This window comes from Staurois parvus, unplaced genomic scaffold (genome assembly GCF_062004578.1).
Source record: "Staurois parvus isolate SC_StPar_1 unplaced genomic scaffold, SC_StPar_1.0 ptg000172l, whole genome shotgun sequence".
Classification (NCBI taxonomy): domain Eukaryota; kingdom Metazoa; phylum Chordata; class Amphibia; order Anura; family Ranidae; genus Staurois; species Staurois parvus.
Window position 1 is genome coordinate 12,693,380 of NW_028317968.1, and position 19,433 is coordinate 12,712,812.

Consider the following 19,433-nt stretch of genomic DNA (forward strand, 5'->3'; position numbering starts at 1 on the left):
ACTCACATGCCCCTACTGAATAGCCCACTCTGTGTCCCGGCCACAGGAGATTCCCAACAGCAGAGCAGCCCACGTGTATCCTGGCCTCCAGATATACAAATATGGCAAACTTCTGTTTCTGGCTGCTACTGCACATGCGTGCGTGCACCGGGTGTACTCCCTCTAGTGGCTAAAAACAAAGAGCAAGCACATGTTGGGAACGCTTGCGAGCACTCCCCTTGGTGGAAACTCACAGTCACAACACCTCACCTTTTCCTGTCTATTTAGAGCTTTTTGTTTCTCCGTCAGGCAGCAACCTTCACCCATCACGGCGTGCATTGTCATTTAGTCCAGTGTACTTACCAGTCCAATTGGAGCTTGCAAGTAAAGCTCCCATGACAGATCCTCCACTCCACCAAAGTGGGGGGCTGTCGGCCAGGGGTAGCACTGTGATGTAGATGATAGGCGCCTGGTCATACATTTTCCCACGAGGCATTTAACTCACTGGCTTTCCCCTGTCCAGGATGGGGCCTGTTGTGGCTGACCCAACGCTTAGCTAAAGGTCTGCATGCACTCATTGACCAGACTGGGGAGACCACTGGATCTTGTTTATCCAGCTTGTAGCCCAGCCCAGCTGTTGATTGAAGATTCCAGCAGAAAACCCCAAAAGGAAAATAAAGAAGATGGAAAAAAAATGTGGAACCAGAAGTCCCAGCAGGGAACTAGGCCACTACTCCTGGCACTAGGCAGAAAATACTGGATTGCCTATGCAAATAGGGGGTTTATATCAGCCAGGACTTCCCATAGGCAGTGCCAAGTTTTATTTTTCTGCCTAGCGTCCCACTCCTGTAGGTGGTGATATAACCCTGCGGTCAAGAAAAGGAGACGCTGTGTCTTTTTGAACAAAAGAGAAATTAGCAGTTAGAACCAACAAAATATAACACTGTCAGGGGTATTTGCAATGTTCAGCTTTTATGCATATGGTTGAAAACATTTTTCCAAAAGAACATTTTTGCTGTAACTGGTTAAAACTACCTGGAATTGGGATTTTATTTGTATTTTATTTACCTCCTTCATGACGGAGGGTAAAACAAAACTTAAGGCCTGAACAGTTTTTAAAACAGTACAAATCATCACAACTACTTTGTGCCCGCTCTGTGCTGGTAGTGCAATGTGCAGCGTGGCCTCAGGACAAATACAGTGGCAAATATACGAGGCTCCATGGATAAAGATCCACTTCCATGAAGCTGCATATATGAGCATGGCTGTTGGGAAGTGGTTAAAATCCATCCAAAACTATATGTCCATCTAAGACTACCTTGTCCACATGGAGACAAGGCTATTTCACTGCAGACTGTCACCTTGCTACAGGAAATAGAAGAAAAAAGTGGACCTAATAACAGGATCAACAGGTGATAAAACCTTATAAATGGCTTAATTGTCTAACAGCTTGTTATTCTGAAAATGGCAAAAAGATTATATATCAATTTAAATGAACAACTTAGCATACAGGGGTAGCATAAACTCATCCTATGGTCCCCACTATGGGCTACTGCCAATGGGGAAATACAAGTAACAATGACAAATTCCATTTACAATTACATTGCAATGGCTGCATTTGGTTTTATTTTTGTTTTTTTCCCCTGGTGATCTGGCCATTAAACGCATCTCCGCTAGTAGAGTGCCCCCACACTGGATGAAGGAGCACAGAGGCACCTTTGGACAGCAGCACTAATCTGTCTAGGGGGGAGGGTAGTGTTAGATGTACTAGCAGATTTACATACACTAACAAATGAAAGGCAAACTGCTTCTCACACTGCAGTTACAGCAATATTATTTGGGATAAACATTTTGCATGAATAGATAAAAGATGATAATTGTAAACACCGTCATGATCGCCCATAAATGATCTGTCTCAGCCCTATAACTGCTACATTTGCAGGAGCGCTTGTTCTGCTGGAAAAAAAACAACAGACATACTTGGCTGGATCACCAGATGAAAATAAAGGGAAGAAGGCCTAAAAAAGAAAACTAATGCAGCCATCACAACCTGCAATATAATAAATATTTGTGTCTGGGTTTAATACCATTTTAATTACCGGGAGGCACCTTTCTGTATACAGCACATGAGAAAAACTAAAACTGAGAGGAGATAAACCATATATTTGCTACAATTTGAAGAAAAAAGAAGCCAGCATAAAGAATATCTTATGCTTTTTTTGGTTGGATAGCAGGCTCATCTCACAATATGAAAAACGAAAGAAAAGTAACCTGCATAAGTACTGAGCAGCTCTGCAAAGTGACTGTGACTATACCTTGTTTGTGCCTTTTGCAGCAGGGAAGACCACCTCTCCTTGAGTGTTTCTAGCTGACGGCTTATTTTTTCATTGTCAGCAGGGTCAGCGCCTTCTGCTATTCTTGCCCCTTCAGCCTGGATCATGTCCACAGTACCCCTTCGGTCTTCCAAGAGATGCTGCAGGAGCTACAAAATGAAAAGCAAAATGTGAGATCAGATTGTTAACTGTTAAAAGCAGGGGAGGACTGACAACTCATGGGGCCCCTGGGCAATAGGGGATCATGGGGCCCCTGTGTCCTTGACCACACTCACAGCACACCCAAAAAAGTCTATAAAAAAAGGTACAAGGGGCATTTCATGGGACCCCCTACTGACCCTGGGCCCTCGGCAGTGCCCAAGTGCTCTAATGGTCAGTCCACCCTTGGCTAAAAGGTACTGTTAGTAAAAACAGTTATTCATGTACTCTTGTTCCATAAGAATGTGTGGATACTGCTGCCAAATCAGGCCCTATAAAAATTATTCCACTGGAGGGTACAATTTCAATTTTGTCTGTGTGAATCAAACTATTTTTGATTATTAAAATGTAATAAATGCTATACATTACCAGCAGCTTTTTAGGTGTGTGAGCTTGACAGTATTTAGGTATTTACCTTTTGCTCTTGGATTTGAGCTTTCACCACTTTGTACTCTGCAGATGGTGGTTTCTGGTTGGCAATCAGGTCTTCTGTGTCAGTGAGCCAACTAAGCAGAGGTTCCAAAGCATCCTGAAACTTCCCACAATGTAGCAGGGCCTCCTGCAGCTGTGTCACCCTCTCTGCCACCTGTATAAAATTATTATCATATTACTCACAGATAAACAGCAATAACAGATGATGAGGTAGAGAGTGAAAAAGGGGTTTAACATTTTTCATACATGAATGTGATTTAGCAGTCGACTTGGAAAAGCAGTCTCAAGCTGTACAAGTCAGATGGTCTCATCTCTAACACCCACACACTGTCTATCTCACTGGAAATTAAATCTAAATCCTCCCACAACATCTCTGTGCAATATAAGGTGTCAACTATACTTCTGCTAACATCGGCTGTCAGAACAGAGAAATATTATGTGCTGCTTGCATTTTTCATCTTCCTCCTGCTGATTCACACAACAGCAATGCCACAAGCACACAGTGCATATATGCTCACCTTTTTGTTTAGTGTGTTCCATCTGGCATTTAGTTCTTCAGTGTCATGTTCTAATCCATGTACATCACAGTTTTTGTCTGCACTTTGAATCAGACCCTGGCCAAGGCCATTCACTTGCTGCAGCTTCAGCTGAAGAGAATCCACCTTTTCCTTTTGAAAAACCTTAAAAAAACAAAAATAAACTAAGTGACATAGAACTGCAACTGTGAATGGTCCCGCTCAGATATGGTTTACAAGACCAACAATGCAAAAACCCATTTCTAAAATAGCAATATTTGGCTGCAACACGGGAAAAAAACCATCAGAAAGAAGATTCAACCTATCTTCACCACGTGTCAAACACAAGGCCCATGGCCAAATCCAACCGCCAGGCCATTTCATGTGGCCTTTGCAACCAAGGCTTTTTTCCAGGCAGAACTTTGTTCCACCACCTCTGGCTCTCACTCTTCGCTCACCACTGAGCCTACTGTGTTTAAAAAGGAAAGCTTTCCTCTCAGCAGCCCTCACAGATCCCTGCTTGCCCTGCACTTACAACAGGGACAAACGAGATGCAGGTGCAGTGTGGGATGGGGCATCATGTGGTACGTTGCACTGTGATCCCCATGTGTGTCCAGGTGCATAGATGCTGACCAATGGGGGAGAGAGGTAAAGCTGCCTACACTGCCAGGTGGTGCTAGGGTCTAGCTGGGTAGGTGAGATGTAAAGAAGCTTTTTTTGGGGGAGGGAGGAGATGAAGGCTGTGGAAGATGTGTGCAGAGGTTCGAGATGGGGGAGAGTGGCGCAGAGGTCAGAGCCAAGGAGGGGAGGAAGTGAGATGTGGACAGCCTGTGAAAGAGAGCTGAACCCCGCACATTGTGCATAGCACACCGCTAAACCCTGCACTCTGTATGTAGCGCACCCCTGAACCCTGCACTATGTACACAATGCAACCCTGAACCCTGCACTAATGTACATAGTGCACCCCTGAACCCTGCACTATGTACATAGTGCACCCCTGAACCCTGCACTATGTACACAGTGCACCCCTGAACCCTGCACTATGTACACAATGCAACCCTGAACCCTGCACTAATGTACATAGTGCACCCCTGAACCCTGCACTATGTACATAGTGCACCCCTGAACCCTGCACTATGTACACAGTGCACCCCTGAACCCTGCACTATGTACATAGTGCACCCCTGAACCCTGCACTATGTACACAGTGCACCCCTGAACCCTGCACTAATGTACATAGTAGCGCACTCCTGAACCCTGCACTAATGTACATAGTAGCGCACTCCTGAACCCTGCACTAATGTACGTAGCGCACCCTTGAACCCTGCACTAATGTACATAGTGCACCCCTGAACCCTGCACTAATGTACATAGTAGCGCACTCCTGAACCCTGCACTAATGTACGTAGCGCACCCCTGAACTCTGCACTATGTACATAGCCCACCCCTGAACTATGCACTCAGCGCATAGCGCGCGCACATCCCTGAACTCTGCACATAGCGCACTCCTGGTATTTATTATCCTTTTAAGATCCTCCCACTGTTATTGCAATTTGGCCACATCCACCGTTCGATGCTGTTAGACGGCGGGGTGTGGTTGATTTCCTGCACCTATTCTCTAAGTAAAAAAACATCCCTGGATATATATATACAGTATTAAAGATACAACTGGCCTTTTGGGAGCAACGTAATGCTAATGCGGTCCACAATGCAATTGAGACTGACACCCTAATCTAGACCAGGTATGTTCGATTCCTATCGCCCCAACGCCTGGGACATAGACTACCTGGCGACGCCTGGAACTACTTCTTTTTCTACCGTTAGCCCTGCTGCAGGCAAACAGCGGGCTCACCTGTCAGGTGAAAGCATTAGGGCGGCAGTGCTACCGCCCAATTGCCTCCACACAGTGCCAGCCTCTCCACCAAGCCCCCTTCCCCCCCCGTGAGGTCTCCCGGGTTCAGATTACCCATTTGCGGGCCCGGGACAGACTTACCGCCACCGGCTCCCCTCCCCTTCTTGTCCTAACCCGGAAGTGATGTTATAATGTCACTTACGGATGCCCATTGAGAGATTCCCGGCCATGGAAGCCGGGAAAGAATGCAATGTGCACTGCATCACATACAGTGGAAACATGCAGGGTCTTTTAGAGAGAACCTGTCACAAAACAATCACCACATAGAGGTCTTTGTCCCCTATGTGAAGAAAAAAAAAAAAAAAGCCAAAGTAAAAGTACAAACGTAAAAGCACATGCTGGGGCGCCTACGCATGAAAACGTCGATTGCGATACACGTTACATATCGCTTCGCATGCCAGAATAAGAGCAATAATTCTAGCACCAGACCTCCTCTGTAATGCTAAACTGGTGACCTATAAGGGGCTTTAAATGTGTCGACCTATAGAAAATATCCTCATCTTTTATATTTTACAAATAAATACGGTAATTTATTGCTTTTTTGTGCCCTAAAATTAACTTACTAGTAGCTTTTACTGAAATTTTGCAGTAATATCATGCAACATGGAAATTGGAACTACCACTATTTTATTCTCTAGGGCCTCTGATTTCAGAAAATACATAATGTTAGGGGGTTTTATGTAATCTTCAGGCCTAAAATTATTTTTTTAAACTTGTGCAAAAAATGCAAAAAGGGCTCTGGCAGCGAAAGGGATAAAGGATAAGCCCTGACCCACCCTTTCCTGAGGAGCAGCCAATCGGTGCTCATTACACTGCAAGGTCTCTCCCCTCCCTGCTAGTCCCTGGGTGCAGTGCTGGAAAGAGGCAGGAGGAGATAAACAGCGCAATGTTAAAAATATTAAACGTAAAGTCGCCATAAAGCCCCTTTTGTTTTTAAAAACCCCAGACATTCCTAATATCACCTCCGATTTAAATACAGTTTTGGTAAAAAAAAATTTTTCTTTATCTGAACAAGTAGATTGTCATGAGGGACAAGTAGATTGGGGCACCAATTTATTCCCTGGACAAGTAGTTTTTTCAAAGATGTCCACACTCCTGTAGACAACACCAAAAAACAAAAAACAGTCACTGTGAAAGACACTAGGGCTTTGAAAATTCAAAGCAATGGCAAGCTACTCTCTCATTTATCTTGGCTCAAGATATAAAGCAGCCCAATATTCTCTCTATATGCAACAGATTTTATTTTAAGGATGGTGTGTCAAAAAACAGAAAACCTGTTCATTCAAAATATTACTGATAATAGATTATGCACCAGTTTACCAGATTGCTATAGGATACATTGCCTGATGTAGCCTTTGAACCCCTTACACACGATGAGAATATCGAATGATAGTCTTTTTTTTTTTTTGCTTGCTAGTCTCATATCGAAAGTGAAGAGGTTACAAAAATTCTTTTATAATAGAATAAAATTTGTGATGTAATGTATTGTATTTTCGAACGAAAACTGTACTGTTTAAACGAAAAACATACGATCTAGTATCATATGAGAAAAATGTTCATGCTTGTCCCTTTGAATAATTTCGGATGAAAGGTGTGTGCCAACGATCAGATTATCGCAAGATTGCGTCGAAAGAGGTATTTTTCGTACAATTTTCTGATCATGTGTACTAGTCTTTAGCTAAGTCCAGCAACCAGCCCTGAGTAGGCAATCCTGGTCTAGTTGTTTTTTCGAGTCACTATGATGACAAGAGATTTCTGCACGTTCTGCACGAAGATGTATCCATCTCAGAGGCGTCCCTAGGGTTGGTGTCACCTGGTGCAGTAAAACCCCCTCTGACGATCCCCACAGAATAGATTGGATCTACGGATTGAGCATAATGGATTGGACTCCGATCCATTACGCTCAATCCGCAGATCCGATCCATCCTGCGGGGATCACCGACTTTCTTTACAACTTACCTTTTCTTGGAGCGAGTGCGGTGTAGTTGCAAGATGTGTCTCCCACGTAGATGTGTCCCGGTTGAAACCGGGACATGCGCAGTTGCTTCAGGGGGACATATCTACATGGGAGACATCTTGCCGCTACACCGGTGTCACCCCGTATACGTTGCATGCCAACGATCCCGGCAGAATCGTCGACATGCAACCTATACGGGATGACACCAGACCGGCTCCAAGAAAAGGTAAGATCGGTAAGATCGTAAGATCCATGCGGTCGGTGTCCTCCAGTGCGGACCGCACCTGCCTCGGGACACCACTGATCTATCTATACTAGCTGTATGCCTCTTATGGGTCAATAACTCAAAACAGTATTAGAGCCAAAGGCAGCCAGGCAACTACCATTTTTCAGAAGAAGGTCAGCAATGTATTTTTCTTGCTAAAGATCCCCTTTAACACAAAGTAGGCACAGACAATTCATTATTCTACGAGTTTTAAAAGACACGTAAAGCTGCATATCAGCAGCTCTTCCTGCTTCAATAAGAAAAATGGTTAAGAGGATATGTTTAGAAATCCAAACTCTGCTATAATACACTATAAAAGAGAAAAAAAAAATTTATTTAGACTGGAGTTCTTCACACTTATTTCACTTCATGCAGACACAGTATCCATACAAAGAGAAAAGAAGATAAATTAGGAGTATGCTGAAAAATGTCATTAGGATAGTGATATTTCGGTATCGCTACGCTGCCATGCAATATATGATCTGAATTTATTAGTGGTGCACCGAAATGAAAATTCTGGTGGCGAAAATGAAAATTCAAAATGCACTTGGCTGAAAACCGAAACCCACCCCCCTCTGCTGCCACGTTTGGCACTTTTTTGGGGGGAGCGGGTACCTGGTACCAGAGAACTGCGGCCCATTCACAAAGTGCAGCGCAAGCCTTCACTACCAATTTCCATTAATCAAGATGGCGGCACCAGCACCCTACAGCTGACTGAAGAATCAGCTCTGGGAGAGGACATCTCTGGATCTCTGGACAGGTATGTGCCCTAATATTAAAAGTCAGCAGCTACAGAATTTGCAGCTGCTGACTTTTAATTTTTGGCTGGGAAACTCCTCTTTAAAGTCAATTAACTAAAGAACACACACATTGTTATTTATCACCTGGCAGCAGCCAGTCTGTTTTTTAGCAATGTACAAAATACCAATGAAGTGAACTGGGCTCTGGCCAGTAAATTAAAAGTATACAATGTATCAGGGTAGAAATGTTCTGCCCTGAGCTCAGGAATGTAAATAATGTGTAACACTTCAGCAGAAGGAGATTGTTCTGTGAATGAAAACACACTGGAATGTTTTTACAGTTTCATTTTTCTGTGTCCATTTATTTACAGAGCTATCTTCCTCTGGTGCAGTGTTAGAGTTTAAAGGATAAGTTCACCTTTCAGAAAAAAATAATAAATACACTTTCTTTTGAAGGTAAAAAAATGTGCATTTATTATTTTTGTCTACAGGAGCCTGGAAAGCATTGCACCAGCGATCAGTAGATCACTGATGCCATGCAGGTCCCCTGTAGACCTGTCGGAATATCTGCTTGCCATGCGGGATGTACGAGCAAGCGGATATTCTGACAAGAATGAATGAATGAACTGTGAAGCTCCATGGTAGTTCATTGAGGACAAGCTGACAGCCGTCAAGGCTGTCGGGAATTGTAGTCTCTCATTCACAGCTGACTGTGAATAAGTGATGCGGTTGGGTGGGCAGAGCCCCACACGGCCACATTTTTTAAAATAATTTGACAGCTTGCGAGGAGGGAGAAGATCCCCTGCTAGCTATCAAAGCAGGGATTGGGGGGGAGTGGGGGCCAGTTTAAACCTAACATGTTACGAAACGTGAACTTAATCTTTAAAAAAAACATTTTGTGAAAAACAAAAAATAACGCAAAATTGAAGTCATAAATATCTCAAAACAGAAATATTTAATGCATTTAGTAAATAATACTTTTTTTTTTTTTTTTTTTTTAAGTAAATTGACTACTTTTGAGATAAATAGCGAATGAGTTACTTTAACTCAAAAATTCATCTCTTAGTGAATTGACACCAATATAAACTAAATGTTTCTAGATCCCTAGTGCCCAACACACAGCCCGCAGGATGTTGGGCACCACATAGTCAGGCGAGTGCACCGGGATGCTCTGTGCGCTCCAGCACTGATAGTGCAAGAAAGAAATTGTACTGTGAGTTATCTCCACCCACAGTACAAGTAAACACTAAAGGCATCGGATGGGGGGGCCATTAATGCTTTCATTGCCATGACCACCAATACAGGGAGGAAGGACGGAGGGGGGGGGGGAGGGAGGGCATGTGTTTAACACCACCAGCACTTTCACTGGGGATGGGGGTTAACTTTCACTGCCATCATCATCAATGCAGATAGAGGGGTTAACTTTTCTCTGCAATATCCACCAATGTCTAGGGTTTTTATTGTCTTCACAGACATCCATGCTGGGGGTTATTACGGATTCCGCTGATACCAGTGTTGGGGGTTATTACTGACAGCGCCTACACCAATGTTGGGGGTTATTATTGTGTCCACCTAAACCAATGTAGGGGGTTATTACCTTCATTAACAGCAATGTTCTGAGTTATCACATCCACTGACACCAATGTTGGGGTTTTGTTATTGTGTTCACCGACACCAATGTTGGGGCTTATTATTGTGTCCACTTAAATCAATGTTGGTGGTTATGTCCATTAACAGCAACGTTGGGGGTTATTATCACATCCACTGACATCAATCTTGGGGGTTATTATTGTGTTCACTGACACCAAAGCTGGGGGTTATTGTACTCCAACTTCTTCAGTGTGCATTGGGGATACACTGCAAAAAATGCAGAAAGACCAAAGTTTTGGGTGTTCAGGTGCAAAAATGGGCTGCTATTGTGAGGCAGGCAGTCTGGAAGTGTTGGGGGTCGCACTTGAAGCCCTCTGTAATTTTAGACTTGACCACTACTGGTCTAGATACAACTCCCTATCATCCTCTTCATTATGAATTAAGACGTGGACAGAGCACAGTCCTGAAATTGTACAGGAGGTAAAAGTGATTGTAAAGGCTCAAGGTTTTTTACTTTCATGCAGTCTATGCATGAAGGTAAAAAAACCTTCTGTGTGCTGCAGCCCCCCAGTCCCCCTAAAATTTACCTGAACCCTTCCTGATCAGCAATGTGCACAAGAGTCTCGGCTCTCCTGGGTCTCTCACTTATCACTGGCTGAGACAGCAACAGTAGCAACTGACTCCTGCTACTGTCAATCTCATCCAGTGAGCAAATGAAGAGAGTGGGGGCGGCCAAGCCACGCTCCATGTGTGAATGGACACACAAAGCAGAAGCTCATAGGCAAGAAAGGGAGGATCGGGGCTGCTTTTTACAAACCCATAGCACAGAGCAGGTAAGTATAACATGTTTGTTATATAAAAGAAAAAAAAAAAAGGAAGAAAGCCTTCAATATCACTTCCCCATGCAGCAAAGGAAATTTGCTGTCATTTTTGTCTGGATGTAACATTTCAAAGTGAAGGAGATTGCAATACCAGACAATGTTCACTTTTTAATGTTTTTATTTCAACACGAGCTATTATTTATATAATTAATCAAGCCTGCAATGACATCCCTGTTTTCTCTGGCCAATATGTAAGCCACTCCATAGGGAACTTTCACGTCCCCCATGATACAATGAATCACAAAGTGCTTGCCTTCTAGAAAACCAACGAATGCACGTTATTTATAGGACATGCAGAGCGTGGAAGCTTTGTGGTGACACTACAGGCATTGGATAGAGTTTTGTACGTGCCAATTTATAGTTTTGCTATTGTACATCTATATGGACAGATTTAGAATTCTGTAATGTCGTAAGCAGTACATATGAAAAAATTATTGTGCAATTTAACAGGTTTTTTACAGAATCAATTAAATAAAATGATTGGGTGATCATCTCATCCTAATATAGGTGATGGGATTTACCCATTGCTGATTATAGAATACTTATAGCAGACATGGTAAGGATATTAAAAAAAAAAACAAAACAAAAAACTGTCAGTGGCATTTCCTTGCACATTTAAGCAACAGTGTCTCGCTAATATTTTAGTTTATTTATTTCAGGTACTTCTATAGCGCTGTCAATTTACACGGCCTTTTGCATACATATACATACATATATATCCACATCAGTCCCTAACCCTCAAGGAACATACAATCTAAGACAATCTAAGGTCCTTAACTCACATTCATAAATGCACATACATACTAGGGCCAATTTAGACAGGAGCCAATTAACTTACCAGCTTGTCTTCAGAGTGTGGGAGGAAACTGGAGTACCCGGAGGAAACCCACACACGCACAGAGAGAACATGCAAACTCCAGGAAAGTGGTACCGTGGTTGAGATTCAAACCAGTGACCCTAGTACTGCCAGGCGGAAGTGCTAACCATTTAGCTACTGTGCTATGAGATTATCCATATTGCAAGAATTCATATTGCAAGGCTGCATTTAGGTGGGTTTTACTGACTGCTGTTGGGAATTTTATATGTGCAACTCATCTAAGAATAAAACTGCATTAATTGCATACTGCTATTAACAAAAAAAAAGCTGTAAAAACAGTTCCCATAAAAAGCCATAGTGCATGTTTTACTGGGTATATCAGTGCACATGTGCAGGTATGCTTTTTGCAGCCATGGCTAGCATGGAATGCAAGAGGGGGTATTTACAAAAACGGGTGCAATCTGGAATCTGGTGCAGTTGTGCATGGTTGCCAATCAGCTTCTAACTTCAGCTTCTTCAATTCGGCTCAGTTTACACTATTGCAGGCCGTGCGATCCGTGTCTGCTAGGGCACGGAAGCGCATTCATTTGAATGGGCTGCTGTGCCCCCATTTCTTGCATAAAAAAGGTGCATGCACCTTTCACAAAACGTGGATGCAGGGGAACAGCATGGTCTTTTGACAGTGTGGTTTCCTTGCAGTTCTTGCACCCGCACTGCAGGCTGAGATGTGTGGGGGCGTCATTCTAAATGAATGGCAGACCTTCACGTCTTGTAAATTCCTGCACTGACACCCAGCCCACATAGTGTGAACAGAGCTTGAAGGTTTGACAATAAGGCTCCATGCACACTGAGCATTTTGATAACGTTGGTAACGTGAGCCGTGTAAAGTCACTTTAAAAATGTGAGTTTTTCAGATTTTTTTTGCGCTTTTGCATTATTGTTTTGCTGCAATCAGCGGCGTTTTCCCACGTTTGGTTTTTTAGCATTTTTTTTTAACCAAAAAAAAAAAAAATTTTTTTTGGTCCAAAAAAAGTCCAAAACGCCGGTTTGCGGCGTTTTACCATGTTAGAGCGTTTTTAAAGCTAAAAAAAACTCCGCTAGAAACCCACTAGTCCTGTTTTTTTTTTTCCCAGCCTAAAAACGTTGATTAGTCTATGTGTGCATGGACACATAGGATAACATGCTGGGGGGTTTATTAGCTGTAGAAAAAAACCTCAAAAGCCAAAAACAGCCGCTGTAAAAACATCAAGTGTGCATGAGGACTTAAACCTGAAAGCCGATTTCTCTGTACCATCCCAGGAGAGAAGAGATAGAACAATTCATATATGCATAGATGACAATCTGACTCCATTTTGATTGTCCATCTTAACATAACCAATGACAACTATAGTACAAACTGCACAATGACAAAAGTGGAAACATAAGGAAGGAGTCCTGTGGTAGCTTTAAAACATTTCTATTTTGCATGTGACAAATAAAAACTGTCTGGTGGCATCTCTTTACCATGTTAGATAATATTTAATCCCTTACCCATAATGAGCTCCACCAGCAATGGGCTTAATCTTTTTAACCAATGCAGACAAATTAAACTTGAATGAATGTAATCTTCAAATACAAGTGCATGTAGGTAATGTCTGAAACCTGCATACAGGATTGTTATAACTTACATTCCTCTGCACAATCAAGACGTAAAAAGTTCTGGGACCTGCATCCCATCTTTATTACAACCTATGTTAACTATCAACTAACTGGTGCCAAACATAGGGAACATTTGCTCCACAGCTGATGCCTGTTCTGTTACATAGTTCACATCTACGCATTTTTTAACCCCACTTGCTGAATTTATGGTTAGTTTCCAGCAAGTGTTTCTTCCACACATAAAGGCAAAGCTGTGTATAAGGCTCGTTCATACCATATCCAATGACCTGCATTTTTCTGTACTGAATAAAAGCACCACCACAACACACATTAATGCTTAAACTGCAAAGCATTGCACATAAAAATGCATGCAAATGCACTTAAAGGTGTGAGAGGACAGTTCAAGTAGACATATAGGTACTTTATAAAAGAGGCGGCAGAACAGGATTGTGTTTTCTATGAATCAGAGCAGGCTCTGTGTGAAGTGTGCCTTCTAGGCCTCATGCTACAAATTCAAGGCTGAGAGCAATTAGCTCAAATTTAAGATAAAAAAAAAAAAAAAAATACACCTCTGATTTCTCTATTGTACCAGCATTTAAAAGAAACTGCAGAATTAAAGCGGAGCTCCGCCCAAAAGGGGAAGTTCTGCTTTGAGACCTTGTCCCCTGCTCCCATTTAAGAACTAGCACATTTGGCGTGTGGGAACCCGATTTTGACAGGTTCCCACTTCTGCTGTGATCACCTAGGCGATTGGAAGCGGAAGTTTTACTCCCCCCCCCCCCCCCCCCTCCTCGAAGTCTTCTGGGACATGTGACAGGCCCCAGAAGACTATGGGACCATTCACAGTGCAGCGCTACTTGTGCATGTGCAGTGGGCACCCGGCTGTAAAGCCGCAAGCTGTCACAGCTGGAGACCCACACTTAAGATGCCGGGGAGAGAGGACAGCCACGATTGTGGCTGTGGTGAGAACACTGCTGGATAGAGGGACAGGGAGTGTCTGTTTTTTTAAAAAGTCAGCAGCTACAGGTTTTTTAAAATATTTTTTACACTTTGGAACTCCGCTTTAAGGCTACGTTCACACTAGCCTTGTGTGCAGGCGGCAGAGAGGCGTTTGGTAAGCGTTTTTACCGCTTCCCAAACGCCTCTGCCAATTCTGCACATTACAGCACATGGTGCTGTTCTAACGGGAGCGTTTGCGTTGCGTCGCGGCAAAACGGACGCCTCTGGTCGAGTCAGGAGGCTTTGAAGCCTCCTATTCTCGTCTATGGTGCCGCTCCGCAAACGCCCGGCCGGCGTTTGCGGTGCGGTTGCGGGGCGTTTGCGGAGCGGTAACACCACTCAAACTGCATTATAGGCGTTTGTGGGGCGTTATTAACGCTCGCCAAACGCCTAGCAACCGCCGCTAAACCGCGCATGTGGCGTTTGCCGAGCGTTAAAAAACGCTCCGCAAACGCCGGACCAACGCTTGCCAAACGCTATAGGGGCGTTTGGCAAGCGTTGGCAAAACAGCCAAGTGTGAACGAGCCCTTAGTACAGTCTGAAAAGACGTATTTAACATCCATCACAGACCTTAAAGTATTGGGGTAAATCACTGGATTCAGGTGTTCCAATCACCTCCATGGTCACAGGTGTATAAAATCAAGCAACTAGGCATGCAGACTGCTTCTACAAACATTTGTGAAAGAATGGGTCGCTCTCAAGAGCCCAGCAAATTCAAGCATGGTACCGTGATAGGTTTCCACCTGTGAAATAAGTGCATCCGAGAAATTTCCTTCCTACTAAATATTCCATGGTCAACTGTTAGTGGTATTATAACAAAGTGGAAGCAACGGGGAAAAACAGCAACTCAGCCAGAAAGGCCACATAAAATGACAGAGTGGGGTCAGTGCATGCTGAAGCTCACAGTGCACAGAAGTCACCAACTGTCTGTAGAGTCAATAGCTAAAGACCTCCAAACTTCATGTGGCCTTCAGATTAGCACAACAGTGTGTAGAGAGCTTCAGGAATGAATTTCCATGGCCAAGCAGCTGCATCCAAGCCTTACATCACCAAGTGCAATGCAAAGTGTCGGATGCAGTGGTGTAAAGCACGCCGCCATTAGACTTCAGAGCACTGGAGACATGTTCTCTGAAGTGACGAATCACAATTCTCTGTCTGGCAATCCTATGGACGTGTCTGGGTTTGGTGTGATCTGTCACTCCAGAGAACACATCTCCACTGCTCTAGAGTTCAGTGGCGGCGTGCTTTACACCTCTGCATCTGATGCATTGCATTGCACTTGGTGATGTAAGGCTTGGATGCAGCTGCTCTGCCATGGAAACCCTCTCCATATACTGTTGTTGTGCTAATCTGAAGGCCACAAGAAGTTTGGAGATTGTTAGCTACTGACTCTGCAGACAGCTGGCGACTTCTGTGCACTGTGCGCCTCAGCATACGCTGACCCCGCTCTGTCATTTTTTGCAGCTGAGTTGCTGTTGTTCCCAGTTGCTTCCACTTTGTTATAATATCACTAACATTTGACCGTGGAATATTTGGTAGCAAGGAATTTTCACGGATGCACTTATTACAAAGGTGGCAACATATCACTGTACCATGCTTGAATTCACTGAGCTCCTGAGAGCGACCCATCCCTTCACAAATGTCTGAAGAAGTCTGCATGCCTAGGTGCGCGATTTTATTCACCTGTGTCCATGGAGGTGAATGGAACACCTGAATCCAATGATTTGGAGGGGTGTCCCAATACTTTAGGCAATATGGTGTGTGTGTGTGTGTATATATATATATATTTATTTTATTTTTATTTTTTTAAACCCTTCAGCTTTTATTTTACCATCTGTGCCCCATATAAGAGATTTCCCTTCACCTCCTATCCTGCAGAAAAAACAGAAGATATGAGGAAATCGCTGTAAAGTGAGGTAATAGCCCCTGAACAAGTGTGTCACCATGGGAAGATTCACATTCTTTTTCTGATCTAGTGACCACTTAAAATATTGAGTTTCCCCCACTCTCAGGCCTAGTGACAACATCCACCAATGCAAAAAGAGAGAGTGGATCTTCCTTAAGGGAACAAGCAAAAATAAATACATAAAAAAACAACTCTAACAAGTTCAAACACCTCAGCACTTTTTCTTTTTAAGGATAAAAAAGTTTTGATAGTAGATATACTTTAAGCCCTGTGCACACACGTCCATCCAACGCAGCAGTGCATACCTCACAGTGTTTTAGTAAGCCCAGGAGAGACAGGTGCAGCATCCAGCCCTGCTGCGGACAGCCTGTCAAAGTCTATGGCAGGCTACGGCTGGACAGGGATGAAGGCATTCTGTGACTGGACAAGGAAGAGAGTGTGATGTCACTGCTCAGCTCATCTAATCATTGCAAATTGTTTTCTGAATGGTGCCCAGTCGAGAAAGCGACCTTCTGTGTTTTGTGCTACAATTTCTGTGCGTTTTTGTCACAGGGCACAAAAAAAATAAACCCTGCAGCAACCTATAATGACTGAAGAGCTGAAACATTGTTCTTTTGTTTAGATAAACTTCAAGCTTTAGGAATTTTAAACAATAACTCACACCAGTGGAGAGTTTTGTGAGAAAGCTGCCAGCATATCATCTAAAAAGCAGGAATAGACATGAAATATAAGAGCAATGTAACGGTTAGCTCATATCCATTAAAGGTAAAAGAGGCAAGCAATATTGTGGAACGCAGCAGTGCAGGGAACCACGGCCTGGCGCAGAAGCAAAAGCACTTTCAATAAACTGAGTGCCAAGAACACAGATCTGCACTCAGGATATGCTAGCTTTATTTTCAGCAATTCGTTTGTCATTCAGTGAGGAAGTGTAAAGAATTCAGGCTTCTTTATCCACAACATATGTGGTAATTGACCTGTTTACAGGAAAGAAAAATCCTTTACTAGAAGAAATGTTAATATATTTCTCCAATGTCACACAGTACTTTTTATAATAGATTGAAATGAGTCTTGTGGCCCTCCTTTTTTGCACAAATTCAGGTTCTGTTGGGTCTCCGAATCCAAAATGGCAAGCGGTTTTGTTACTGCATGTTTACTGAGAAGAACAACTGCTAACAGAATTATCGATATTGTTTAAAGAACACAGAGGTATTCTGCTTCTAGACATTCTTCGAGCAGCAGATTTCTCTGTACTTGATGTGCTGGAGCTCTCCGCCTACATCATGCTATGAAAAGCACTGTGCACTAGTGATCTATAATTAACCATTGCGTGAACAAACTGTATGCTAATCAGGAATGTAGTCATCTCGCAGTTATGTAATCAGTGGGTCCCATCCATTCCTTGAAGGCTCAGGCAATTGAAAACTTTAGTCATCAAGCCTTCAACAAGATCTATCCTCTTTTATAAGACAACACAGGAGATAGTTTCAATGAGCAAAGGTGCATGGGTTGTAGTATGCCAGCTAAACTAACCAATCACGGCTCGCCTTTAATTGCCTGCCCACTAAAACTTAGTAAATACTGGGCTCTGTTTTAATATGGATCACTGCATGACATATGCAGGTCATGTATCACACGTCATTGCCAAGCGCTACAAGCATTGTCCCACATCCACAAACGTTCAGAATCCAACTATCATTTTAGCAGTACAGTGGCTAAATGGTTAGCACTTCTGCCTGGCAGTACTAGGGTCGTTGGTTTGAATCCCAACCACGGCACCACCTGCCTGGAGTTTGCATGTTCTCCCTGTGCCTGCGTGGGTTTCCTCCGGGTACTCCAAAGACATGCTGGTAGGTTAATTGGCTCCTGTCTAAATTGGCCCTAGTATGTATGAATGTGAGTTAGGGACCTTAGATTGTACACCCCTTGAGGGTTAGGGACTGATGTGAACGTATAATATACATGTAAAGTGCTGCGTAAATTGACGGCACTATAGAAGTACCTGAAATAAAAAAAATAAATCTTGATTGGTGAAATAATGACCGTTCTGATAAGCATGAGGCAATCAAATATTTGTTAATGCAGGGACAGAAAAAGTAGAACTCAGAGGCCTATCCAGGACTCACAGGACTCTTATGGAACCATTTGACACATTAAAGGAAAAATACATAGCATTTCGGCAGCCACTGTGACATCTGCATTGACTACCTGCCTGCTGGGATGTCTACGTGACTAAAATACGGACATAAAATTACTTTCATAAAACACAAAAATAAAACATTCACATGTGCATAATGTATGTGGTGTCAGTGTGATGTTAGTAACAGCATAAGTAAACAGCTTGACACCTTTAAAATGTTTGTAAAAATACAAAGTCAGGAATATGTCCATTACCTCTTTATCTGAAGCAGGTTCATCTTCTGAGCCACAAGACAAAGGGCTAGAATCCTCACATACTTGTGAAGAGGGGGCATCTGTACAGGTTGCATCTTCAGATAAGTAGCCAGCAGTCTGGAAGGCCATACAAACCCCACCTTCTTCTGCTGCTTGCAGACCATTGTCTGTTGTGTTTACAGACACAGAGCAGCTGTCACTCACTTCTGACAACTGAGCACATGCACACAGTCCTTCAGATGCAAGCTCTTGGTCGCCATTGTTCTGATTAGAAAGAAGTACAATTTGTGCCTCTGTCACAGCCTCAGAATCACACAGATTATCCTCAGCAAGTGTTTTGCAGCTGGTGTCCTTGCAGTAATTTTCACCTGGTTGTACAAACTCCTCATTTTGTGAATCTGCATAATGTATAGGTGACATGGAGTCTGGGGTGCTTTCAGATGCTGTACTGTACTCAGAGCAATCTTCATGGGACTCATGAAGATCTAAGCAGGGCACAGTGTCCTGATGCTCAGTATCAGATGGAAGGAAGTCCTGTGAAGCTAGAACTACAGAGTCTTCAATGTCTCCACAATTTCTTAAAGAGTTTTCAACTAAAGTCAGATCGGAGGCACTTACAGTCCCAGTAAAGCCATCATGTTCATCTGCCTGCCCCAAAGTGCCAGAATCTAAAGTTGGAATAAGACCAACTAATGTTTCAGAATTCTCATCTTTTACTATCATTTCAGAAATGGCATCATTTGATAAGGCAGATAGGCAATTTGTAGAAACACACAACTGTGATTCATTTATGGCGTAAAGTGGACAACCTGCCCCTTCACATGTTGGAGTGTCATTTGTACGAGAACAATACCTTTGGGTTTCCACCAAGCCAGGTTCC

At 43.2% G+C, this 19,433-nt stretch overlaps 1 protein-coding gene across 19 annotated transcripts in view; it reads right to left on the minus strand.

Moving 5' to 3' along the window:
* The window catches only part of MACF1 (microtubule actin crosslinking factor 1), a 402,996-nt gene that overhangs the window by 70,875 nt on the left and 312,688 nt on the right, over positions 1-19,433 (minus strand). For all 19 annotated transcript variants that reach the window (XM_089676708.1, XM_089676721.1, XM_089676720.1 and 16 more), the window contains 3 exons: positions 3,461-3,622; positions 2,926-3,096; positions 2,295-2,461 (listed from right to left, as the gene is read on the minus strand). In XM_089676708.1, the coding sequence (XP_089532834.1) occupies positions 2,295-2,461; positions 2,926-3,096; positions 3,461-3,622 (500 nt within the window). The remainder of the gene's footprint in view (positions 1-2,294; positions 2,462-2,925; positions 3,097-3,460; positions 3,623-19,433) is intronic.